The sequence below is a fragment of the Neopsephotus bourkii genome, unplaced genomic scaffold (assembly GCF_033783945.1).
Source record: "Neopsephotus bourkii isolate Nb327-2 ecotype Australia unplaced genomic scaffold, CSIRO-AGI_Nbou_v1 NB_1637, whole genome shotgun sequence".
Lineage (NCBI taxonomy): Eukaryota > Metazoa > Chordata > Aves > Psittaciformes > Psittacidae > Neopsephotus > Neopsephotus bourkii.
This window is the reverse complement of record NW_026902112.1, coordinates 4,876,830-4,903,386: the sequence shown is the minus strand read 5'-3', so window position 1 is coordinate 4,903,386 and position 26,557 is coordinate 4,876,830. Positions and strand designations below refer to the sequence as shown.

Sequence of the window (26,557 nt, the reverse complement as noted above, 5' to 3'; positions counted from 1 at the left end):
CTGCCATGTAGAATTAGATAATTTTAGATGTGGTGACATCCCACTGGATCATGTTTTTTCATGAAATGCAGAGTGGAAGAAAAGGAAGGTAGGACTGTTCATGCGTGTGCATGTGTAAGTATTGTATTTACCAGCTATAACTCTGTTAAGCATGGCTGCAGCTGCCTTCTAGCTTATTAAATGCTTAGTGAAGACAGAATAGTAGGACAAAGACACAGCCCTATCATGTGCAAAACATGATCCCATAAACATCTTCTTTGTGGGAAAACAGGACCCTCCAAAATATATGGCTGAAACCTGAAAACAGAAAAATCACTTTATTGTACCTGACATGCTGGCAGGTTGCAGTGATTTAGCTACTGCAGTAGGTTTCTTCATTCTTTGGGTAACATCACAGTTTTCTGCACCTTAACTGGTGGGGCTGCAAGACTGGGACAATGCAGTTAAATAAAGACAAATGACCTTTCCCAAGCTGGACCATTCCAGACGGCTTGTATGCAGCCATCCTGTGCATCTCATCTTTATCCTCCCTTTCTAACAGAATATTTCTCTGTTGAGACTTCGTACAGGTTCCTAAAACATTTTCTATGTCTTACACTGACTATGGATCAATTTAGGTTTCCTTTCTGTAATTGCTACAAGGTTTTGAATTAATTCACACAAAGAAGTGTTTGGTGGCTTAGGATAATATTATTGAATGGATGATTATCTGCTTTTAGCAACGTTGCATCTAAACTCAGTTATTGTGGAGGATTCACTTCCAGTCCACTGATGTAAATGGGAGCAGAATTTCACCAACTGCTTCCAACACTAAGATAATGTTGGATACTAACAAACATCACTCAACATCATCGAAATTGCCTGATGTCATTGTTGTGACCAGATCTCTCTTTCTTCCTCACCACAGTTTTCTAGCTGCCATTTTGTTGCTTTTGATATCCTGCGGTTACAATACACTTTACATTTCTTCTCCATCCTCCCAACAACGTTTCTTGTTTAAATTGCTCCTTGAAGGATGGCTAAAGCTTTACCAAAGGGGCTTACCCTGGCCTACCTCTCACCATCAAAAGTGGCATTTGCCTAATAACAGTAAGATATGCTGTCCCTTTAAAAGAGAAAATAAATCCCTTCTTCTCAGTGTTTCAAGCCATCACTGCCAAAAGGAGCTTCCAATCCCCGCCTGACCTGCCACAGAGCCTTTCCATGCGGGATTCAACAGGTACTTTGTATGCTTATGATTGTGTTACCTCTAGTTAGTCCTCGGATTAAGATAACAATTTTCACAGGATTTTAAAGCAAGATTATCAAGCTTGTCATCTCAGAGTCTTTCACAAAGTGTTTATTAGGACCTGGCAATAACCTCCAGTTTTATATAAGCTCTGAAGATAATTATCTTTGTCAAGAGATATCAGGTAAGGTGGAATTAACCGTTCCAAACCTCAGTGGTTTCACATGTACTTGGAGGAAACCATCTCAGGTGTCTTATTAATAATTGATGGAAATGTAGAAAAAGAAATGTTGGGGTTTTCTTTTGTTAAACATATATTGGTTATATTTTCTTAAATTCTTATACAAATAAATATGAATCTAAAAGCAATTGTAGCAAAGTAATTGCTGTGCAATTGTAGCATGGGCATATTTTCGCATTAACATGGAATATTTCCTTAGACCTGGTGTATCATGGTGTGTTTAAAATGAGAGATGACCTTTGGATGCTGGAACTGAATGAAGGTAAGGATATTAATACTCAAGGATTTTCCATTTGTATTTCTTAGCCCTTTTAACTTCTGTTCTGCTCTGTTTAGCATGAAGATATGGGTAAATTACTGGATATTTGATTCCTTGTCTGTACATGAAAACTAAAAACAATTCAAATTTCATGGTTACCTGCTACATGAAAATGAATTCTAATGAAGTATAGCTAATAAACCCATTGGTTTAAGATTGCTGTTAATCCACAGTAGCAAAGAGATATTAATTAAGAGGTCTACATGAGTGTATAAAGGTAAGCTGGATTTAAATCTCCAGCTCATTAGTTCTGGGAACTCTGGATCAACAGTTCAAAGTAAACTGATTTCTACTAATTTTATACAGCTTAAAATAAACAGAGGAGGATTATTGCATCCAGTAGAGGTAAAGGGGAATTTGCAGCAAAATCTTGACCTTCTGCCTGTATCAGATGAATGTTTGGAAGGAACATTTTCACTGAGTCAGTTTATTGGAATTTGTTGGTCTGCTCATGGATGTGTGGCACCTGTGCTGTGGTGCCTGTGAACCTCAGAATGCCTGGAAATGGAAATGGTTAGTGATTTTGAGCTCGAGTACAATGAGGGTTTCATGTTTGCAATCTGGACGTGTATTTCAGTCATCACAGTAGTGACATGCATGTTGGAAACAAAGGAGATACAGTCACAAAGTAATAAAGTCTTGTCCCTGATAGATAAAAATTAAGTATTGGATAACCAGAGGAATGAAAAGATGATATGTGTTGTAAAAGTTAATATTATTAATATCAACATTGATGAGAGATATTTCAGGCAGCAGTTCTAGGAATGTCACATATGGCCTTGGAATTTAACTGGACAGCATAAATATCCAGAGAGTTAATGCTGGGAAAAGTTTGGGAACAGTTAAGGCCTAATGCTTCAAACTTAAATCAGCTTTTATCACTTGAGGAAAAAGAGCTGTCTCTTAAGCAATGTTCTTAGTATTGAGATTTCTCTGCAATTTCTCTTTAGGCATCTTATACTGGACAGGGGACACCACAGTGATAAATCTGCTTCCATGAATGGAGGGTTTTCCATCATTTTATACCAACTTTAGTTAATATTTCTCTGTTAGAACAGGATTTGGGCTGTTATGATCCATTCTTCCAGATTATGTTTGCATGTTGTCTTAATTGCTAAACAGTGTGTGTAGTCACACCTTGATTAAATGTGGGTGTTATGGCCAAGATAATGCCTGTTCCGAATTCCTGCTGCAAATCAGCATTGTAAGAGGAGAAAATTGCGTGTATTGGTTAACATGGAAGAGCAGCTCAGTGGGGAGGACAGCAGGGAGCTGCAAGTCCAGGTGAGCAGGAATGTCTCTCAATGTGCATGGGATGCTTCCAAGCACAACTTTGTAATTCAGTCTATTTTGTTCCTACTTTTACAGCTCTTATTTTCTTCTCCTCTCTGTCTCCTAAGATGCTTTGGTAAGACAGTGCCTTCCTATGTCAATCTTCTTGCTATTTCTCTGTCTCTAGGCATGTAATCTCTTTAACTGCTTCTCTAGCCTGCTAGTCCTCTGTCAGTTATTTTTTTCCCTGTCCCACCACCATGAACAACTCTATCCAGTTCAAGTAAATAAGTAATGAAGTTAGATCCCTGATAGGAAATTATCTACTACCTACCAAACCTTTTACTTATGAACCAGCTCCATAATACTACACAGAGATGACCTTGCAGGGGTGTCAGGCACTGTGATCCTCGTGGTAGCAATACATTTATGGTCTGCAGTCTAGTTGTTGGTCAGATCCCAAATATTGATGCTAGAAGAGCCAAACTTAGGATTGTTGATGCTATTCTGGTCCATGGGACACTGGACTCTGTCCATGCACAATCAGTCCAGATCATGGAAAAGTGACAGAATATGAAGTCTGTGGAGTAAGATTTGGCCAAGGCTTTCTTTGTTCCTCAGCCCTTTCTTCTGCACATGCTGTGCAGAAACAGTGGGTGAGTATAGGCTTGGGGTCGAGTAGAAAAGATTAGGCAGCTGGACTGAATAGATAGGATGAACTGCCTAAAAAGCTTCTCAGAGCTTTGTTTGAATTAGCAGAGCTAGCACTTAAACACTTTTGACTCGTCTGACAAGCAAGCACAGACATTTCAAACACAGAAATGCTTGGTATCATTTCATCTTCTTCAAGGAAGAGTGTGTTCAGAGGCACTAAGCACAAATTAGCTATTTTCAGAACGTGTTCCTTCTCTAGTGAATTCACTGTGAGAATGAATTTAAACATTATGATAATAGTTTGTTAATCAAACAGTATTATCTTGTAGATAATGATTTGCTGCATACTTGTGAGATGAGCTACTCCAAGAGATATGGGAAAAAATTGCCCTTTTTTTGTTAATTTTCATATGCTCCCTCATTTTCTGACAACTACAGAACTATTTGGCATGTTCTGCCATTACAAAAACAGGGGGGAGCATGTTAGGAACCTAAGATTTTCCTTCTCTTTTTCTAACCACCTCTAATTAATCCTTTGAAATCTGTAAAGCAGCTCACTGTCTGGAAGGCAGAGCATGGTTAATCCCCCCCAAGGAACTAGCCAAGGCAGCACAGGATGCAACTCGATGACAACAATTAAGTACAGAAATATAAGACTAGGGATGACCAGGCAAAGAGCATTTCTGAAAATAAAAGCAGTTAATACCTGGTCTGAAATGGAACATGAGTAAATTTTATCATCTTTCAACAGAAAGGGTTTAGGCACCTGATGTGTCAGTGTCCCTTGGGCTCAGGTCGTGCTACCAGAGAAGAGGATTGTGGAGATGACTTTACCAAGTCCCACCAAAGCCACAGTTACAAAGAATCATAGAATCATAGCATAGTTAGGGTTGGAAAGGACCTTAAGATCATCCAGTTCCAACCCCCCTGCCATGGGCAGGGACACCTCACACTAAACCGTATCACCCAAGGCTTTGTCCAACCTGGCCTTGAACGCTTCCAGGGATGGAGCATTCACAACCTCCCTGGGCAACCCATTCCAGTGTCTCACCACCCCTACAGTAAAAAACTTCTTTCTTATATCTAACCTGAACTTCCTCTGTTTAAGTTTAAACCCATCACCCCTTGTCATATTGCTACAGCCCCTGATGAAGAGTCCCTCACCAGCTTTCTTGTAGACCCTGACATAGGACTCAAAAATCAAGAGTCACTAAACTCATGACACAAACACATACACACAGAGAAAATGCTGATTGTGTGATTTCTGATTCCTTGCCGTCTATATCACCAGTCTTTCCTCTGCATCTCAGAGACCTAATAATTCTCTCATGGTCACATCATTCTGGGACAACAGTTGGACACAATATTACAAACTTTAACACCACTAAAAGAGGATTTTCTTTTCCTAGAGCATCGAAACCTGCTGGAAGTCAGAGTCCAGAATGCAGTGGTTCTGCTGGCATGTGGCAGTGAAGATGAGCCTGGGATTTCTGTGTCTCCTTCTGGTTTTCAACACAGGTAAGGATGATGACGGTTTGGTGCTCCTAGGGTGTCTCTTTCCCAATTGCTCCCACAGTCCCATTTCCACATCTGTGGCAGGTTTGGCTCTTTCCCCCTGCACAAGCAAGGCTGATGGGATGGATCCCCAGGACCAGTGCCATTCAGAAGGGCAGACCAGATGATGGCAAAGGTCTACTTTTGTATCCCATGCCATGAATCTGGGGTCAGAAAGGTTTGTATGGAAAGAGACAGAGGATTAGAAGAGCTTCTACCACCTATGTTGGTAGCCCAAATTTAGGTCGTACAAAGTGTTGTAAGACCTAAGAGTTGTTAATACAGCTGACAAGCACTGTATGAGGAGTCAGGATTCACAAGCCTTGTGCAATGGATTGTCTGTAGGGTATTTTTCATTTATATATATATATATATATAAGGAGAGAAGGAGAAAGAGATATATATCCAGGGATTGTCTGCTATACAAGGAATAGATTTTTGTACAAGTAACGACAAGCACCCAGGTTTCACCATTCTACGTACGAACAGCCAGACCATGCAGGCACACCTCCTCTTTCTTCTGCTGCTTGCAGCCCTACAGGTTTAGCCTTTCTGAAGAGGATGCTGAACCCAGGTTTCATATTCCCTGGTGAGAGTGCTGCCCATTAGGTTTTAACACAGAGAGAAGCATTACCAAAGCTGAGGTGGGCCCTTCTCACACCAGATCCCAGGAGAGGACTTTTCCTGGGGAGCTTGATGGATTGAGAAGCTGAACCTCCAGAGGGTGATGGGACTGTAGCATTTGCTATCACTGGCTCATTTGGAGAGCCTTCTGGATTATTCTTTGGAGGCACTCAGCTCTCCACTGATGGAATAGGGAACCTAAGCACCAAAGTCTTGCACTTCAGCGTGTCCCATGATGTCTTAATCACTGCTCTGCATCTCGCATTTGTTGGGCACAGAGTGAACCCCAGGAAGCCAGTCCAGTGTCCTAAATCCAGCTCCAGTTCACTCCTCCTGCAACACAACTCTGGAGAGCAGTACTCAGTTGAATGACTGCTCTGAATAACAAACATGCATATAGCCTGTGGAGATTTGTTTTGAGTTGGCCTTATTACACTATATTCCTTGCAGTCAATGTTGGGTCCAAGCCTAGTGCAGGTCTGTACAACAGTTTGATAATATTGCTTTTCTTTGGATTTTAGAGCTAAGGGGGCTAACTCAGGCATTTAATCTGTTTTCTTCTATTAGCTGTCATCTGAAGCATCTGGCTGGTCCTTTAGGACATTCTTATTTTTAGGCATCTGATGGACTACTGTTGTGCATACTCAGTGGCCTGCTTTGCAGTGCCGATATCAATCAGTTTCTGAGCTATAACGAATGACAGTAGCAAAGTAACCCAGGCAGATGCCTCAACATGGAAAACTGTTTCTCAGCCTCTTTCTTCACTTCACAGCTTCCTGCATAAGAAGAGAAAACAAGAAAGAGAAGCAAGTGGCAGTGCTGGCTACCGCAGGTAACAAGCAGCAAAACAGGAAGCCCTGTGTGTGTGTGCTAATGGGAGCAGAGGTATTGTGCTGGGCATGGAGGTGTCAGCAGATGGGCTGCTTTCTGTGAGCCCAAATCCATCACTGCTGCAAAAGCTCCCCACCCAACCCAGGCCTTACCCAGGTCCTCGGCCACTTTAACCTCTGTCCTTCCAGAAACCTAAAACGAAGTTTTCTTTTTCTCCTTTCTCTCCTTCCCAGCCCTTAATTCCCTTTTGTTATCCTTTTCTTCCCTTCTACACCGTGGACAAGCCCTGCTTCCAGCCCTGGGGTGCAGCTTTGCTTTGAATTGGCTAAAAATAATACTGAAGTCATCGGAAAATTGTATTTATCCCCAGATTCGATGTTGTTCTCATCTCGGCTTTCTATGCTTCTTTTTCCATCCTGCTCCATTTTCTCTCTTTCTGTCACACACACTGCTCTGCCTCTGCATGCCCTTGTGGGATCGAAGCAAAAAACCATTTTTGGAAATCTCAACTTGGGAAAAACAAATAAGCAACAGTGACAGAAATCACTTGAAAAGAGAAGTGTGATTCAGCTGCAGTCCATTTATTCTGTAGTGGTGTTATAGCCATCAAGGTGGCTGAAAAAAGTATCAGATCTATATTTTCATCCCAGTTCCACATAGCACTGGGGAAGGTGGGACGTTTCCTGGGCACTTTCTCCTCCTTGCTGCTCTTTTGGCAGTAAATGCCCATTGCCTGGCACGAGAGGGCACCCAAACACCAGGGCTGGCTCTGCTCCCTGGTAGCCCCTCAAGGGCATGCTCAAGGGAAGAGGTGACCAAGAGCCCTTCCTCGATGTTGGCCTGCACTTGCACTGCCTGCTTGACCTTGCTATTTTCCAGGCTCCTCTTCACATTCCTGCCATCTTTATTTCCTCACTGTTTTATTATTTTTGAGTGCATTCCAATATTTAATCTGCTCATTCTTTTTATTTCCCATTCTGGGGGATTTTTCCCATATACAAACAGGGGATAAATGGCCTTTTCCTTGTGCCTTCATGCAGCCAGCTGCTCAGAGAGCCCTTCTTTTTCAGAGCTGCCTGCAAAGTCCGTGGATCTGGCTGCTGTTAACCTGACAGAGCTGGTGAATGGAATGCTGAACACGGTGCTCAGAGGTAATGGGACAAGGCTGGGCAGGTCACACAGGCTGTCAGCCTAGTGGTGAATGAGATAAAGGACTAATGGTATTAGCAGGAGAAGCCATAAATGCATGCTGTCTGCCTCCAGAACTGATTCCAGGAGCATGTTACTCTTGCACATTTATAATGCAGTTTGTTGCATGACATAAAGAATTTAGAAAGTAGTGTGTGTTTCTATATAGACACAACATAGTTACTTATGGGATGCCTTTAGAAAGCACATTATAATCCAGTGTAAGTTTGAATTAAAAAAACCCCAAACAACAAATAATAATACAAGTGATTCTTCTTTCAGTGGAAATGAGGAAGAATTGAATCTCAGGCAGCTGTATCTGCACCTCAGAAGTCTTTTAGAAATTAAATCATAGAATGGTTTGGGTTGGGAAGGACCTTAAAGCTCATCCAGTTCCACCCCCCTGCCATGGCAGGGACACCTTCCACTAGACCAGATTGCTCCAAGGCCCTTCCAACCTGGCCTTGAACACTGCCAGAGATGGGGCAGCCACAGCTTCTCTGGGCACCCTGTGCCAGCGCCTCAGCACCCTCACGGGGAAGAACTTCTTCCTAACGTCTAATCTAAATCTCCCCTCTTTCAGCTTAAAGCCATTGCCCCTTGTCCTGTCCCTACATGTCCTTGTAAAAAGCCCCTCTCCAGCTTTCTCCCAGTACCCCTTTAGGCACTGGAATGTCTCCCCAGAGCCTTCCCTTCTCCAGGTTGAACAAACCCAGCTCCCTCAGCCTGTCTCCTAAATGAGCTGAATCAAAACGTGCTGTTCTCATAATTGGTTTCAGCTGCTAATAGTATAGATATGTGTTTCCGCAGGTACCAAGAAGCTCTTCTCCTTGCTGAGTGTCACGTCTTACAGCTCATTTGCCTTCCACAAAGTATCAGTCACCATTTATAACAGTGAGTGCCTCTGCTCTTTGCGCAGGAGCATTTTCTCTCACACACCTCCTGCACCAAGATACCGATTTTTCTCTGTCTCTCCCTACAGTTTCCAATGTGAAAAATGTTGACCCTGGCAAGTTCCCCATGCATTACTGCTACTGTTTGAACAATGTGACAAATGACTTGACAGGTGGGTACACAGGAGACACTGGCGATTGCATGTTCTTAAGATTAATTATTTCCTTTGGAGCTGTAAGCCGTAGCCTGAATCCTGCAGATTTCATCTGTATGAGTAGCATCACCTTACTGAAGTACAAGCCATAACTCATGACAAGTGGCTGCTCTGAACCTTTGGGGAGGCTCACTGAACTCAGTCTCAGAGGGCTGCATCCAGCCAGCGATACTGGAATGGAGCCATCAATTAAATGACTGGTGTGGTTTACCCAGCTGAAAGACCTTTTCCTCTTCAGAATACAAAGAGCAGTGCAGGAGACACAACGCAGCCACTTTAGGTCTACTCAGATGACCCACACGAGATGAACAACAGCTACTCTGCACCAATAGTCTCCAATAACTTCAGCGAGCCTTAGAGTGAAAAGCAAGGATTAACATGTAATAGGGCTGTTTAATGGACTGTAAAATGCTGCTGGGCAAATCCTTCACCTACAATCATCATTCACACCCCTGATCTCACCATATTTAATGTTCCAAGATGGATTTGAGTGCTTGGATTCTATGGTTGGTTAATGTAAGATATCAAAAGTAGCTCAGCAGCTAGTGACCAGAACCTGGAGCCTCTAAGCTTCATGTGATGACCACACATTGGCCACAATGGCTCTCATGGCTTGTTCTGGACCCACACATCTCACAAGCCTTATTCCATAATGACCCTGTCTTCCTTGGAGGATAGGGGAGAAACTTGGAATTTTCTGATGACAGCATCCTTTCAAGCAGAAAGAATTCAGGAACCAACATAGGCCTCATGTCTGTCACTTCCTAAGTGAGAACTGTTACTGCTAGAGCCTGTTATGGCAAAGTCGTAACACCATATCACTGCTACCCACTTTTTTTGAGCTGACAACAACATCATCAATATGTCTGAAGTAAACCTCAGAGGAGACAAACAGATATCTCCTGGGTGGTCCTACATGGCAGATAGGTAGGCAGTTGGTGCAGGCAGAGCATACAGGCTTTGGATCTCCTTCTGATGCTAGTTTGGATATTGTCTTTCATATATATTTCTGCAGAGTATTACAGTGGCTTCTTAAGTCCTCTGCCATCTAGCAGAAACATTTTGAACTTTAAAGTATTTTAACTATTATCACATACAAGCTTATATCAAAAATATGATCACATATAAAAGTGATTTTTTGACTTTGCATAAATGATAGAATGTGTGTTTTCAATCATAAACTCTCTCTGTCTTTTTGTCCAGATTTCACAGCTTTACTTGTTGATATTACTGGAAACTCTACCAGTTATCTCACAGAAATATTCAAATCCACTTCTATTCTCTCAGGTTTGCCTTTCCTTTTAACATTTGTCATTGTCTTATTTCTCTGATTTACTCCTGGCATGGAAACAAGCATAGAAATGTGTATAAAAGCCCATTGCTCTAATTCAGCAGTATTTTTCTTGCAAAGCAAGACTTGTAAACAAGTCTCCTTAAAGGAACAAGATGCATATATAATGTGGATATATATAACGTAGAGACATGAGTGTCTCTATTAGCAACTGTGGTTAGTTTGAAAGTTTGGGTGGTTACTATTTAATACTGGTATTTGGGGAATTGTGATTCCTGAAAAAGAATTATGGGCTATATTATTGTAAGAAATTCATTTCCCATGTAAAAACACCTGTAATTTGCAATTTTAATTACACAGAAACTTTTCCCATGGAAATATTAGCATTTGGATTTGATGCTGGTTCAAGGTTTTTATCAAAAATCAGGTCAGAAGAAAATGATTTGTCCAGCTGCAGTAGCCACGTACCATTTTGTGTTTGTATTTTCAACTGTTCAAGCTAGTATCATATAAAGAAAACTGACAGCAATAGCTTGGTTTACATTTTTTTGCCTTTCAGTGCATCAGAGCAATGATTCAGATTGCATCTACATCTGTGTGATGACAGGGCAGACAGGTAAAACTATTCCGCCCCAAAATATTGCCCGGCTTATTCTCAGTGGTGGTTTGCATTTAGAAAGAAGCCTTTCTTGATATTTGTAATCATTTCTGTTTGCAGGGAGAAATCTGTCTGACTTTTGGGAAGTGCTGCAAAAATCCCCTGTTATTAATTATACATTTTCCAGTAACACATCTTCTGACCTGGGTAAGTAAATCCTGAGGAGTAAAAGGAAATAGCAACAGCAATGAAAACCGTGGCCAGGTAGCACTTGCAATGAATGCCCTATCTTCATAATGTGAAAATATTATTTCATATTTTTATCATTACTTATATATGTATTTTGGTTTTATCATTAAGAGAATAATATTTTATATTATTAGATGTTTAATATAATAATATTATAATTATAAGTAAAGTTCACAAACTTAGATTGGATATAAGGGAATTCTTTCCTCTTAGGGTGGTGAGGCACTGGAATGGGTTGCCCAGGGAGGTTGTGAATGCTCCATCCCTGGCAGTGTTCAAGGCCAGTTTGGACAGAGCCTTGGGTGAGATGGTTTAGTGTGAGGTGTCCCTGCCCATGCCAGGGTGTTGGAACTGGATGATCTTAAGGTCCTTTCCAACCCTAACTATTCTATGATTCTATGATTCTATAATTCATTGGCTACAAGGCCTTCTAGCAGAAGAACTAACAAAACCTCCTGAGATGAGAGCTTTAACAGAATTCAGCACTAGGTTGGAGAGGCTCCCAGTTAACCTAAATGACATCTTCCTTAGCTGTCAGAACAAACAACCTCTTACCTTCACATGAGTTACCTTCAGAAACGAGTTGGATATATTCAGACTGTGCTGCGAGGCTCCTACACCCAAAGCTGCATTCCTAGGTTGAGCTGCCCTTCAAATGATCACATCTCATTGCTGCTCATGACTATTTCTCATCTTCGATGCTTGATTAAAACAGGGGTGAATTTACCTGTGCTGAAAGCTGTAGAATGCTTCTCTCCTGTTCAAAAAATATCACTTTGCCAAAAATTAATTAAAGAAGACAACTGTTGTTTCTATTCTACCAGAACCTGAATTGTTCCCTTTTTATCACACAATATGCAATGGATGCTGAGTGTTCTAACCCTCTCTTCTCACACCTCAAAGATGTAGACTCGATGTTTTCAAGTGTCATGAAATTACAGGAAGACCCAAAGAAAACAGTGGATCCATCAGCAGAACATGTGTGGACATTTAAAAGTGAGCAAATATTGTCAGACCTAAATTTATATTCTCCTTGATTAACATCTTCAGAAGCGATCATGTATGTTTGCTGCTCAGCGCTGTGATGTTGAACTACAGTTACACAGTAAGATAGAAGCTTGTCCAAAGCAGCAGAAGATCAGGTCAGTAATGCATTGAACAGCTGGAGGATAGAAAATTATTGTAAAACAGATATTTTATTAGAAAAAGTTTTCTATCAAGGCAGAGAAGTAAAGAAAAAAAGGTTGTTGGTTTTAAACAACAACAACAAAATAAAGACAGATTAAACGGCTTCCTCTCCTTTTTTATTATTTTTCCTCTGTTTTTCTCCATCTTTGACTTTATATGACTTTCAGTTGTGAGGACCTGAGCATTTCATAAACTTCAGTGCACTTACCTTTGCCACAGGGCTACAAGATAATTGTTAGTCTGCCTCATTGTGGAAGCTATAAAGAAGGCTTCACACTTGCCTGCATGCAGTAGAAGCCAAGAGAAATTCAGACCTTGATTTGATGCCTCCTCATCACTTCAGCTGCATCTCTCCACAACAAAATTATTACATTTTCTCTAGTCAGATTGTTGTCTTTCTATAAGCTTTTATATTTGCTTATCAGCATGCCAACCTTTATAATCTCTGCTAACCCCAAGTGCCATTCCTGCCACACAATGTCATCACTTCTAAACTTTCAGTATCTGCCCTCCAATACTTGCCTGGTCCCCTCCACCTAAACAAGAGCTTTCAGCTCATTCCTTTGTAGAGAAGGCCTTTAGGAAATAAAAAATAATTTATGAGAAGAAAAAACCTTGAATTTGCAAGAATATTTCAGATTCTTCTTTTCTTATTTGCATTCTGTTCCCCAGTGTGTTATGCTTATTGCCAGCATGGGGCATCACCACACAGTACGTAGCTGGTGCCCTCCCTCAACCTCTCTTGCTTCTGCAGCTACCAGGATCCCTCTTGCCCAGAAAGGGGAGGATATCACCACCATGAGGTATCCACCATGGCCAAAGACGGTTGGAGTTAAAGAATTATGGTTTCCACCACTACATGGACCACCCGACACAGCCGGACCCCATTTGACTGCAGGGGGGAGATTGACCCCATCACCAGCCCTGCAGCCCAGCCCTAGTGAGTACAGTAAGGAGGACTGACACCAACTTTACCTGCTAGTGCTGGGGTTTGGCCAAAAGCTGAAACCACAGCATTAGGATTCCATTTAGGGAGACCCATTCTGGGTCACTAGTGAGTCAATGTCTTTATTGCACAAGTGCTAAAATCAGTTATTGGGTCCATCCTGTAGTTCCTTATTCTTTGGGGGGAAACTAAGTGTTGCTCCTCATGGATACTTCTGCCATCCAGGTCTTCCCTCACATTTTGCTCCAAATTTGGTGAGCAGAGCTGTGGAAAAGCAATATGGAGCTGCTTCTCTTGGTCTCCACTTACACAGTTTCTTTAAATCCTACCTTTCCCTAGCCCATGAACTTTTCAAGATCTGGTAAAGTACAGCTTTTGTCCTTCCTTTTTCATCTTGACACTTTTATGTGCCACTAGAAGTGCCAGGTGAGGGAACAGTACTCCTCAGTAGACAGCTAAATAATAAATATCCTGAATGACATGAAGCACATGTCTTTCTGTTCCCACAGGTGACATGGATGCATTTTGGATGCAGACAGTGTCTCCTCAAGAAACCAGCAAACTCATACAAACAGAGCCAGGTGAGATTGATCTGGGATAATAACAAAGCGTGTCAGATGGAACACTTATGGAATAGAAAATAGCATTTATAGAAATAGGTGACTGTGGATGTATTTATACATCAGTGTCTATGTAAGTGTTCATTAGTGGTCTGTGACTTCAGAGGGGGTTTTTCCTTCTTTATTTTTCAAAGATGTCAAGGCAAGTTCTATTCTTTTCTCTCCCTCAGATTTGCCTTCTGCACTGCTGTCTGTGCCACCCTACAGGCCTGGTGTGAGCCTGAAACTTTACTCAGCTACCAGTAAGTAATTGCACTCATGCAGTAAAAATAGCGGTATATTTGAAACTACACCAATATATAAGTTTTTCCACACAGAAACAACATACATATTTCATTTAAATTACTTTTTATTTATGTAAACCACCCAGAATGTCTAAGGGACTGCTTCCATATTTGTTTGTGAATCATACACAATCACACATTCAAAATACAAATTATACCAAGGTGATAACATATGTACCCCATGTGTTGATTTTAACATGGGTTGGAGAACCTTAAAATTTATTCATTCTGAAAGAAAGTATCATGCTTTAAATCTTCCTGTTGGTACAAACAACATTATGAAGTCAATTGATGCCACATGGAATCTACAGAATTGCCCTCAATTTAGAATACTGCAGACTTCCTAGAGCTAAAGAAGGATCTTTATCACCTAGATTTTCAGGAAGGCTCGCTTCTTCCTTTAGATAACACCAATAAGGAGTTAGAAACTAAGAGTTAATATAAGATGTTGTACCACTCCACTTATAAGTATCATATACTTATGTTGGCAATCAGATGATATTTACAGATATTTACAGATAATATGTGTTTGGTAAGGAACTTTGAAAAACTAGATCTAATTTAATGCCAGAGGAGAGTCTGAACTCTGGGAGAGTCCAGCACCTACTTTGGATGCTGAGCATGTGTGTGTGTCTCTGAGTCCAGGCTACCTACACCCAAATTCACAAAGTAGGAGCAGCCTCAGGAGCACAACAGGAATAAATCTCAGCCACACATCTCAGTCTTGGGGACAGAACACAACTATTGAAGCTCTAAGAACCAGCAACATAGACACCTAAAATCTAGGTAAAATCCACCCCATCATATGGACATCTTTAGTACCCTTGTGATCCTTCCACCCCAGTCCAGTGTTCTCACCCTCAGTGGTCACACTGGAAACTCAACCACTTGGCTATCTGAGCATCAAGCAAGACACAGCTGAAGCTGCATGTATGTTAATTACACTTCCTGATTATATGCTTCCACTAATGTTGTAGTTGAGGAAGTCAATTTGAGGGATACACTGGTGTGTATGCTCTAGTATTGATAGTACATCAGTGTTACTACGATCTTATACTGGAGGAAAAATCCAGACTACCTGCCCTGGGATACAGATAAAATCTGTGTGCCTGTATCCTGGACCTGGACTGTGATTGTCTGCTGTTTTGTGCAGCAAAATAGGAAGAGAAATTTGAAAGCTACCACTGACGGTGGCATGAAAACTCCTATAGTACAATTCCAAGGTCTCCTGGTATTATGACTGTGTCCTACCACTTTGGATGTTTAGAGCTGAGATGGAGCTAAGAGGTCATGGGACGTTCTGGGAAAAGGCTGTTCTTGATCCCTGCACTGAAGTTCACTCTGCTGCTACCACAATTGAGTGGGAACATGAGTCTTGCTGGTAGTGAGGACTGCCAAAGGGAACTTTGGATATCTGCCCCTCAACTGCTTGTGTTTCTGTGTGGTGACTGTCTAAGGGAAGCACAGTAATTCAAAGATAGTATATGGAACAAAATCGTAGGGGTCTTCATCTAGATTTGATACCTGAGGAGTCTTTAGAACCAGTTTAGTTCTTTAGAACTAAAATGCCAGTCAACTAATACTTGTTCAAAGCTTTGCTGGACGTTTAGGAAATACAATAAAAATAAGTTAATAATAATAAGAACAAATAAAAGCCTGAAAATTCTGAAGGATGGTAGGCGAGGAGAGCAAAGACAAATTCTGATTAAATGGTTTGTGATGGATTAGTAGGAAATGTGGAAAACAAACTGCACCATTCTGGTATTGTCAAAGGAAAATGTGGGAGTTTGATATGGATTCCTAATAAATATGACTAAGAGAAAACTGCTGCTGATATTTTGCCTGTCAAAACAGGAGAGGTAAAGTGAAACCTTGAGCCTCTGCAGCAGGTTTTCACATGACAGGAAACTCTGCAGCCTGGTGGTCTTTCCCTGCTATTTGAAAAGCATTTGGAAAGTATTTGAGAGCATCCAGCTCCGTGGGGCATTCATTGTCAAAAGTAAATAATGTTATCAGAGGTAAAAATGCTGACCATGGAAATCAAGGTGCGACAACAGCATCAAGTAATCATAGAAACACAAGTCCTGCAGAAAGGCAGTGTCAAGGAAGAGGGGGGAAGAACCTATTGCCTGGGAAGGCCAAGAACTATGCAGTAAAAAAACTATTCACTGAGACATGTTTCCAAGGAGAAGACTCATAAGTGCTGAGCCAATGAGCTGTTCTAGATGTAAGGGAGTTTTTGAACCATGTAGATAGGAAGCCAAATATTCTTTTTCATCTTTCTCTCATTTTATTTCTGTTTAAAGAAGAGTTCAAAATGCGAGTCCTCACCCCCCATGACATACATCGGTTGTATAAACGAAATGAGTCAATGTCACATCACACAAATATACTTTGACTTCTTGACATTCTTGATGGTGTGAAGAGAAGCATTTCAGCTGAACAAGGCCTTACTGGGAGACCTATCTCGATCTTACTTTGGTGGGAGCAGAAGAATACTCTATGGCAATTCTCATCACCAAAACTTCTGCACAAAACCCAAGTTCTCTGTATGACCAGTGTGCGCACAGTCCAGTTTGTCCACGCGTCAATATCTGTCTGGTGGACAAAACTATAGACGCTGTAGAAACACGGGCAGGGAACCAGCCCCTTTTGAACAGGCTGGGAAACAATAGGACCAAGGAATGGAGTCATTAATGCTTCCCCATTGGAAACCAGGATGGCAGAGGTTGTCTACCTGCATATATCAGTCATGCATTTGAGGAAATAAATTGAACAGTGGGATCGTAAAGCAATGAAGAGCATCCACAGTACTCTGAAGTCTGAAACATTATCCCAGGAAGTCATTTATTAAATCACAAAAGCTTATGTGAACTGATAAAATATGCAACTGCGCATATTGGAGCATACAGGGAGGGATGTTGTAGGTCTGAATTATTCACGGTAGCCATATCCTTGCTTTTCACTGGCAGCAAAATTTAATCTCAGTGTCAGAGAGATGTGATACTGAGTTAATAATGGAAAAGTCTGTTTACTGCAGCAAGAATTGGTCACTCATCTGCCTGTGACAGTAATGTGGTAATTTCAAATAGACAAGAGCAGAGCTCTGCACAGGGAGCTGTGGTTCCTCATTTTCTGGCCCCTTTAGGGTGACTCAATTTCTTAGGAAAGAAAACTCATAGAAAAGAAGATTCTGAAAGAAACTCCTACTTTTTGTTATTTTTTAAAATTTGCATCCAAATCTGTAGGAAATTGTGAATGGAATAAAAAGAAATACAATTTCACAGTAGAAATGAATTACAGAAGAGATAAAATATTTGTATGAAGCACTGAAAATTTTAATTTCAGCAATGATGCACGCATATTATTCAATCCAAATAAAATTAAATATAACATAATTGACAAGGGTTTTCAGCCTTAAATAAATACTGCATTACGTATATGCAGCATTAATTTAAAATCAAGTGATTGTCAAAAATGAAAACCAAAGCAATTTAACTTGCAGCGTTTCTGTCTGGCTTCTCTTTCCCACATAGATGAGTCCAAATTGAAACTGCAGTTGCTCAATTTGCATTTAGTTAAAGGTGAATTTCTGCTGGAAAACATAGCTTGCATGAAGTATTTAACACCTGTTAGGCAGGAGAGCAAGGACCCACAGCAGTGGAAATTGAGGTTCATTGGAGGGTGGCTGTTAGCCAGTTTTAATTATTCACAGCAACTCTACGTTACTTTTCATGGACAACTTTTATAAAAAACCTCATTGCCTCATGTTCTGATGTTCAGTTCTCAGCACAATGAGTGTTTATTAATGCAAGAAATCCTTCGTTTTTAAGTGCCATGGAGTGGGAAAAAATCAAGGTGTTTCAAAATGCTATTCAGTGGACAAAGCCTAATCCTAATGACATTTATGAAACATTAACAGAAATGGGGCTCACTCTTGCCCATCCCTGACTTACTTATTATTCCTGATACTTGTGCAGTGCATCTGACACACAACCAGCTTGCAGAGGGGCCCGTGAGTTTGAGAGCATCAAGGGTCTGCCCATTGTTCCAGGACTCCCGCTACCTTGGGCAAGTGCTGGCAGGAGAAAAATGGGATCATAGCGATCTCTTTCAGGTTGGCAGAGACTTTATTTTCCTCCTGCCCATGAATGCCATTTTATATTAAACTTCTTGTCAGCATTAAACAACTCAACCTTATTTCAACAGAACTTCATTAGGCCAAATTTAACCCCTGTAACCTCTCCTATCAGATAACATAAGATGGCCCAAAGCTATGAAGTATGTGAGACATGTGAACCGGGAAATGCAATTACATTGTCTAAAGGGATTATTCTCTGCAGGTAGGGCTTTTTACCGGCAAATGTCCAAAACCTGCTGGTAGTTACGCAAATGGCAAAGCCATGCTGCAGTCAACCTTCACCCTGCACATTCAGGATCTTCCACCTCAGTGGGTGCATATGACATCCACATGATTCAAATGTGCCTTCTCACAGCCTGGTCCCTGTTATCTTCTCAGAGCACCAGCATGATGCTTGCAGATATGTTCCTTATATTTGGCATACTGGTTTAGGAGAGACATCCCTTTGGAAGGACTGCTGTATGCAGCAGACGGCACAATGTGTTCGCCTGCTGCTCCCCAGGGTCAGATGTGATGCCTTGCAGGGCAAGTGGCTTTCACTGTAGTGACCCAAAGCATGTCCTCACATGCAGCACCTCCTCCTCATTTATTATATAATAATGGTTTATTATTATGAAAATATATAACAATATAATAATATAATATTGATTATTAAATGTGCAAAGGTGATGTGGTTGCAGACCCGTTTTAGCCATGCCCTGGCAGTCTTTTACCATATTGTAAATATTGTATTTCTTTTTTCTAGCAAGTCCTTTGATTCTGCCCTATCATAATGATCCTTAAAATGCAAGATGATGTGTGACAGGCACTGCTTTGGATAAGAAAATACTGTCAAATGTTAGTTTTTTTCTCTTAATATGATGACAAAAAGCCCTGAAAAGCTGAAAAGAGCTTCAAGTGTGCCTTACCTTTTCTTAATTCCCCCCTTCCTCCTGCTCAATTTCACCTTGCCTATTTTTTTCTATAAACAGAGAGTCTAAAGAGAGATTGTATTTGGCAATGAAAAGCCACATAGCAATTCAGGATTTTGTTATAAGCTGCCATCACCCACTTTGTTGTTTTGTTTTTCCTGCAGTCTGGCACAGCTGCATTTGTTGCTGGGATGAAATGTTTGATGTTCAAATGTTTATCTCTTGCTGCTTATGGCAGAAGACTCAATAAACAGAGTAAACTAGATATTGTTGCTTAGGTTGGCTCAAGAGAGAGGAAGAGGGACGCCATTGCCGGGTACACCATTTCCCTGCATTTTTATCAAGTTAAAGTAACATAATGGTAGTCACTTGAAGGAAAATACACTGATTCAACAGCTGGCTCCTGGCAAACAAATAGTGAAATGGAGAAATTTCACCTGCCTTCCTCTCGCTGCAGGAGAAGGTTGACCTTTTCTTCTCTCGTTACTTGTCAGTTTTAATGAAACCTGTAGGAATGTATTTATCCAGAGAATCTTTACCTGTCCCTAAAAACTAGGCTGAAATGAGCTTATTATTCAAGTCACTAGAAGCAAGAAGGGGAAAACTGACAGACAGAGAGAAAGCTGTAACCTCTGCATAAATCACGCTTATTTTGTTAATGAGGCTAAAAAACCAAGTGATGGTGAGAGCAGTGAGAATCTGTTTGTTTATTAGCTCAGTCACATTTAATCTAGGATTCAGATTTAGAGGGTGGGTGTAGGGAAGCACGAAGAGCTGGAAGCGAATATTTCATTGAAGGAGCATATGCATAGGTGCCACAGAATATATATGGACCCAGACAGAGATCAGTATGATCAGAAAAGAAACATTTATTGCAAAGCCTTAACTCCTTATATACTATTTCTTACATGCACTTACAGTGATTTGGCATATTATGATTGGATACATGTCTTGAAGACCCTTAGTGACTAACATATAATTGGTTAAGCACACATGTGAGAACTTGACCTCGAAAGCTTGCCAACAGTTCACAATTCTCATAACTCAGTGAATTCCAGCTTCTTCTTATCTTGCTTGCTGAAATTTCCTTGGGCCTCTCATGGCCTTGCTGTATCTTTCAGGATTGTTCAGAGTTTATGTACCAATTATCCATTCTTCTGTGAGAGCACTGTCTCCACATCTCCCCCTTTTAGTTTTATATATCTTTTGGATGACCCTACTTGAGCAGGGGATTTGGGCTAGATCATATCTCCAACATATGCCAACTACAGGCTGCTGGGCCTGCCACTTTTTTCTGCTGTGTGGTTCTCCGATAACAGGGGAGGCCATCCTTCACAACAAGGTCTGGCATGGCATGTGTCCCCACCACTCCATGCCTGCTGGGTTGCAGCCAACAGCGGAGCTACAGGTTCTTCTTGGTGGCAAACACAGAGGCCAACCCAGTCTTGCCCTTGATTGTGGTAGCAGGCATTTGGTCAGCCTCAGTCCTTGCACCTTGTTGTCAATGCAGAGTTTCGCCTGCTTCATCCACTAACAAGTCGTTATCATGGCAAGGCACACACACAGATTTACATTAGCAGAGTAACTATTACAGGGTGCAGCAGCATGTTGAAGATGCTGATGGCAGCAAGGGACTAGCCAAAGGAATTTCTTACCAGTGGAGTTCTCCCACACTCTTAATTTGTTCCATTACCTGCTTTGGAACACTACCATAGAATCTTTCTAGCATTTGCCTTAGCATTTTCTAGCAGCTGCTGCAAATTTGCACACTCTAACATTTCTTTCACAAGTGACAAATCCATACAATACAAGGTGTAGTTTCTTATTAGCAATTGGCTAGTAAATACAGGTGGTTTTATACACAAAATCACAGCATCTACCAATAGCTACTTTACAAGCACACATATTCAAGCTGTTACTTTTCAGTTGCCCCCAAATGATGTTTAGCAATCATTGGTTTTTCTCTATCTCATTCTGCTAGGGGTATTCTCGGTCAGCTCCTGTAGCTGAGGCATTGGGCTCCTCCACTCATCTGTCCAGCTCATGGCAAGGCTTGACAAACTTTACAGGCAGTCTCAATGGACCTGTAGGTAGGAGAACACAAACATACCCCCTCCTCCAGGTTATCAGTTCTTGAGAAGTAGACAGGTTAAACAAGGAGTTTGCTGCATCACATAGGGAAACTACCAAAGGTAACAAGTGTACGGTGCTGTTCTTTGTGCTGCTGTTTTGCACTGTGGAAAACTGATGATTCAGTGGCAACTGAACTGCAACCTAAACAGGTAATAATAAATAAACTGCATCTTTAGAGTTGTTCCTTACATTTGTGATAAATAAAAGCAATGTGGTTTTAAGTAACTCACCTGTAATGATAAATAATAATGAGTTGAACAGAATATTTGGGCTTTCGTTCAAACAACTACCAGGCTGTGTGTGTCTACCTCACCTAGATTTGATATTAAGACACCTATATGGTGTATTAACCTGCACGTTTCTCATAGCCCAGATAAGGTACTGTAAGACATTTAGTGGGAGAAGCATTTGAACTAGTTCAGAGCTGTGTTTTTCCCTAGGGTGTTCACAGGCGATGCTCAAAGAGTCCCGTGTGACCTCACCTCCTGTCACTCTTCTAGTGCAGAAGATCAGTCCCTGTGTGATGGAGCTGTGTAGGTTTTTCCAGCTGTGCCTCTGTGTTGGTCAGAGAAGATACTCCAGGAAGGAAGGCATGAGGTAAAGCCTGGCACTACCTTTTTTCTTTCTTTCTGTTTAAAATACTCCATCAGGTTATTTTCAAATGACAGTTTTCAATCACTAATGTTTATGTTTGAGAATCTGTAGCTACTGCCTGAGACCCAAACGACCAAGACCTGACCTAGCTTCCAGTATTCAGACTACATGAATAATGCTCAGCTGATTTTTTCCACATATCTTATGTCATCATCAAGATCAAACTCTTTCTCTTTATTTCCATATTCAGTATTAGTGGTATGATGTGCATACAGCTGCGCTCATGAAAGATAACATCTCAACTACACCCTTAGGTACTGTGTTGAATACTATTCCTGGTTCTTGAAAAATGCAAGTTATGTCTGTGCAAGAGTCAAAAGAGTTGCTTACTCCCAAAGTAAGTACATTTTCTCTTTATATCTCTCCATACTTTACTATGAAAGTATAACAAAAGTTTTAGATATCCACAGAGCATTTGCTGTCTTTCATCAAACAGCTCTTTTTACTGATAATGATTTTATAAGGTATTGAAAAACTATTTAACCTTCATGTATGTTTTTAATATTTTCCTTGTAAAACCTCTTCTGATGACAGGTTTTTTATGTCTTTCCAGCACTAAAACAAAAATGCCTTAAAAACATCTGTACGTCAGTCTAGAGCACTGGGGAATTATCCTGTGAATTGGAAGATCGTTGGCAGTTTTAGTTGTCTCCTTCATGTAAAAATGAGGATGAAACATGTTATTTGCAAATATTTATAACAAGGCAAACTATTAACCATATGCTAACCTAGAAATGTGTCTTCCATTACGGCATTGCAAAATTAATGTGTAAAAACAGATGTATTTTATACAAATGATGTAACTGCAATAAAAGCATTGAAAGGCTTTTAAAAAATGGATTTTATAAAGGGTATTTATATGGTTGGGTAGTGAATGCAAACAGTTCATTCTAGTTTTATTTACAATTAAGAGAATCACAATTAATGAATACAAGGTAACTTAAAAGCAACCTGAAATACTGGTGAGAAAAAGGATTTTGCCTGGTGTTCAACACATGCAGATTATCCACTATTCCAAACCAAGAGTCTCCCATTACTTCAGCACCTCAAGTACAGATTCACCAGGTAAATATTCACACCTCTTGTGCCTTCATCCAGTGGTAAATCTGCATGAATTCACCAAGATTCACCTCCTGCCTTATGTGCACATCTGGTGAACTAAAAGCAGCTCTGAAAAAGAATAACCAAATTGCACCACCCTATATTTTTTCTACACTGAAGCAATATGATGTTGCTATTCACCCAAAATACATAATGAAGCTATTAATATTTCAAAGAAAATATGATTATTTGCACTACAGCTGGTGCACATTGATGTTTCATTAAAGAAATATGTGTTCAAAGTAACATAAAGCCAAAAAGAAAGGTGGTACTAAGGAATGCTGCCCCCAGGGAGAGGGGTGATGCAGCATCCCTCTTCCAAAACACATTTCCCTGTTGTGCCCAATAGCATGAGGGAAGCATTTCTGTCGCATCAAAGAGCAGGATAGATTGGAGTAGCACCAATTACAGTTGATACCAAATGTTAGTCAGTGGATGAGAGGAATATTAATACAAAGTATATATGAATTGGGAATATTAACATGGCCATGGTACTGCAGTGCTGTGGAGAGATGTCATTCTGCGGCACCTCTCCTCAACCAAGGCAGACCAGTTCTGCTGTGAGGAGCTCAGTGAATTGCATCTTTGTGCAACTGATTTGCCTTTAAATCTCACAAAACCACCTTAAAGCCAGAAGATTTGATTAAAAAAAGAACCCACCCATATTATTTCATGCATTTTTATCATTAAGTTTTTGGAGAACTCAGGCAGAAGGACATGGAAACAAGGACATAAGGGCAGAAAACAATCATTGAAGTCAGTCTGACTTTGTATCAAAAAGAAAATTATTTTTGGGAAAGGCTTCCCTTTCTAAAGAGTGTTTTATTATTAGTTTAATAAGTTTAATCAGCTCTGAGTTGTAGCACTGGTCTCCACGCTAAAGGGCACTTCTGTGTTTAGAAGAAATCATTCTGTGTTTTCCCTTCAGGAATACAAGTCCTCGGACAGAGTGTTAGCCTTTGTATTGCAATAGGTTGCACCTGAGCCATTCCTGGCACTGGGGGTAGGTCACAACCGTCTCCACTCTAATGTCCTGAAAGCCATGAGACCTACTGCCCAAGCGTGTTTATGGGGACAGAATTAGAAGGTATCGCATGGTAATGGGTATCTTGTGAAAGGAGCTGAGAAAGGATTAATGGTACCTGTCCTGAATGATAACTTTCTTGTCACAGTCGTGTTAGACTTATGTTTGGCTTTCCCAGGGAAATAATGAAAATTAATGAGAAAAACTTCAAAATAAGAGAAGGAATGAAAAAGCTCTATGAAAAAAGTGAACACATTGGCTGCCCTCAGAAAACATATTTATTTCCCATATTCCAGGGTTTTCAGTCCTGAAAAACCTCTATGCATGGTTAGCAGAAGTACAGAAATGATGGTAGCATATGGACAAATCAGTACCTCAGAGGACTCATCTTTATTATTATGCTCAGTCAAGCCCCCTATGATTTGTCAAGCTGAAAATATTCAAGCAGTAGAAGTGCTCTTTGGGCAACCCCTGGATAATGCAAATGGAGACACCAAAACCCACATGAAAATGAATTTTTATATCATTAACACATAATTTCTGCCATGTTTTACTCTTCTGTAAATTTCCTTGGTAAGTCTGGGCACAGAAATGCTATGACTGGACCCTGTCATTCCGTGTCAACATGTCGGTGCTGAATCAATAGAGCATCACTGAATCACAGACTGGTTGAGGTTGGAAGGACCCTCATGAGGTCATTTGGTCCACTCCCTCTGCCCAAGCAAGGCTACCTAGAGCCAGTTGCCCAGATGCCTAGTGATTTGCAAATGTCTGTGATTCCAAAGCCATCTGGATACGGAATATCTCCAAAGGAGCAGAGTTAGAGGAAGGCTCCACAAGCTCCCTGGGCATCCTGTGTCAGTGGTTGGTCCCCCTCACAGTAAGAAGGCATTTCCTGATGTTCACAGTGAACCTCTTGTCATGTCACTGAGAACCCTCCCTTCACATATTCATATACATTGATTAGATCCCCCAGAGCCTTCTCTAGGTTGCAGAGTCTCAGCTCTCAGCCTCTCCTTATATGAGAGATGACAAGCGCTACTTTCACACAGAAATTAGTCCCTTAATCATCACTGTGGCCCTTCCCTGGATTGTCTCAAGTTTGTCCATGTCTGTCTTATACTGAGGAGCCCAGACCTGGACACCTATACTGACAGTCACTGGCCTCCAACCAGACTTTGTGCTGCTGATCACTACCCTCTGGCCCCCTCTATTCAGCCAGTTTTCAACCCATGTTACCAGGCTCATTCAGCCCATATATCAACAGCTTCTCTAGCAGGATCTTAGTGGAGACAGTATCAGGCTTTCTGAAGGTCTTGGAGGACCCAAGCCTCCTGTCCATGTATGTATTTCTACAATTTCCAGTTTGTGGATTTCCCACTTTTCCATGCTAAAACACAGCGGACAGTTTGCCTTTGTTAATGGCATCTGTGAAGGGTTGTGGTGTCTGACCCAGGCAGAAAGCACATCTTCCTGATGAGGAGATGCCTTCCCAAAGCTCATTGACTCAACCTTCCCCTGGATTTCACTCAGCTTTGGATCAGAGCCACTGCGGATAGATGAGAGAAGACTTCTCAACCCCGAGGAATGCCAGTGTTTAAAGCTGTGTAAATTTTCACTCATCTTTCATCACGGAGCACTACCTCTTGCTAAGCTATTAAAGCCATATTCACATGCCCCAGAGATTTTGTGAGTGACTAATAACAATGAGATGATTGTTATTTAATTACAGCCAAAAGTATTAGGCAAGGTCATTGTACGGTGAATGCACCTGCAGAACAGACTTCCCAGTATAGATCCTTTACATGGCTGGAGCTACATCACTAAAATACACTGTGAGCATAATGACTCTAAGGAATCTTATGGAAGAACTAATTAATAAATGTTGAAGTGGTTTGACAAAGGAAATGATCACATGGGTGAGGTATATATCCAAGTGGGTATAAATAACTTAGTACTGACTATGCTGAAATCCATTTGTCCTCCGTCCAACTGCTTTCGAATAATATCCCTCAAGGTAAGCCTTTCTAGATGCACTCTATAACACAGGAACCAGGAAGGAAACAATATAGAATAAGCTATTTGGGACTGTGGAGTTGCAGACTGAAGTATAGGTAAGAGGTTTGGGATAGCAGACTATATAAATATTCAGAGCTGTTTATTAGATTTATAATCTCATTTCCTAATGAAATAATACATTTTTAATAGGAATTAATGTGATATTTGACAATAGGAGAGCAGATAATCAACAGTAGATACATATTTGAAAATTGATAAATAAATATTCATTTATTTGGCTGTAACAAATTCCATGCCTGACTTAGAAAATCATTCTAAACCAAGGAGTATAAATAAAAAACAACCCATTATCTGTCATTTAATAAATACTAGTGCAACG

At 40.8% G+C, this 26,557-nt stretch overlaps 1 protein-coding gene across 1 annotated transcript; it reads left to right on the top strand.

Moving 5' to 3' along the window:
- Positions 1 to 613: 613 nt before the first annotated feature.
- HHLA1 (HHLA1 neighbor of OC90) lies at positions 614 to 23,066 on the top strand. Its single transcript, XM_061374133.1, has 17 exons — positions 614 to 1,412; positions 1,669 to 1,731; positions 5,124 to 5,232; positions 6,665 to 6,724; positions 7,794 to 7,874; positions 8,722 to 8,805; positions 8,894 to 8,977; positions 10,223 to 10,306; positions 10,870 to 10,926; positions 11,029 to 11,115; positions 12,061 to 12,153; positions 13,100 to 13,285; positions 13,801 to 13,872; positions 14,082 to 14,153; positions 21,821 to 21,977; positions 22,289 to 22,371; positions 22,588 to 23,066. The coding sequence occupies exons 2-17, from the start codon at positions 1,726 to 1,728 to the stop codon at positions 22,629 to 22,631; spliced, it is 1,359 nt and encodes a 452-aa protein (XP_061230117.1). The 5' UTR covers positions 614 to 1,412; positions 1,669 to 1,725; the 3' UTR covers positions 22,632 to 23,066.
- The last annotated feature ends 3,491 nt before the right edge of the window (positions 23,067 to 26,557 follow it).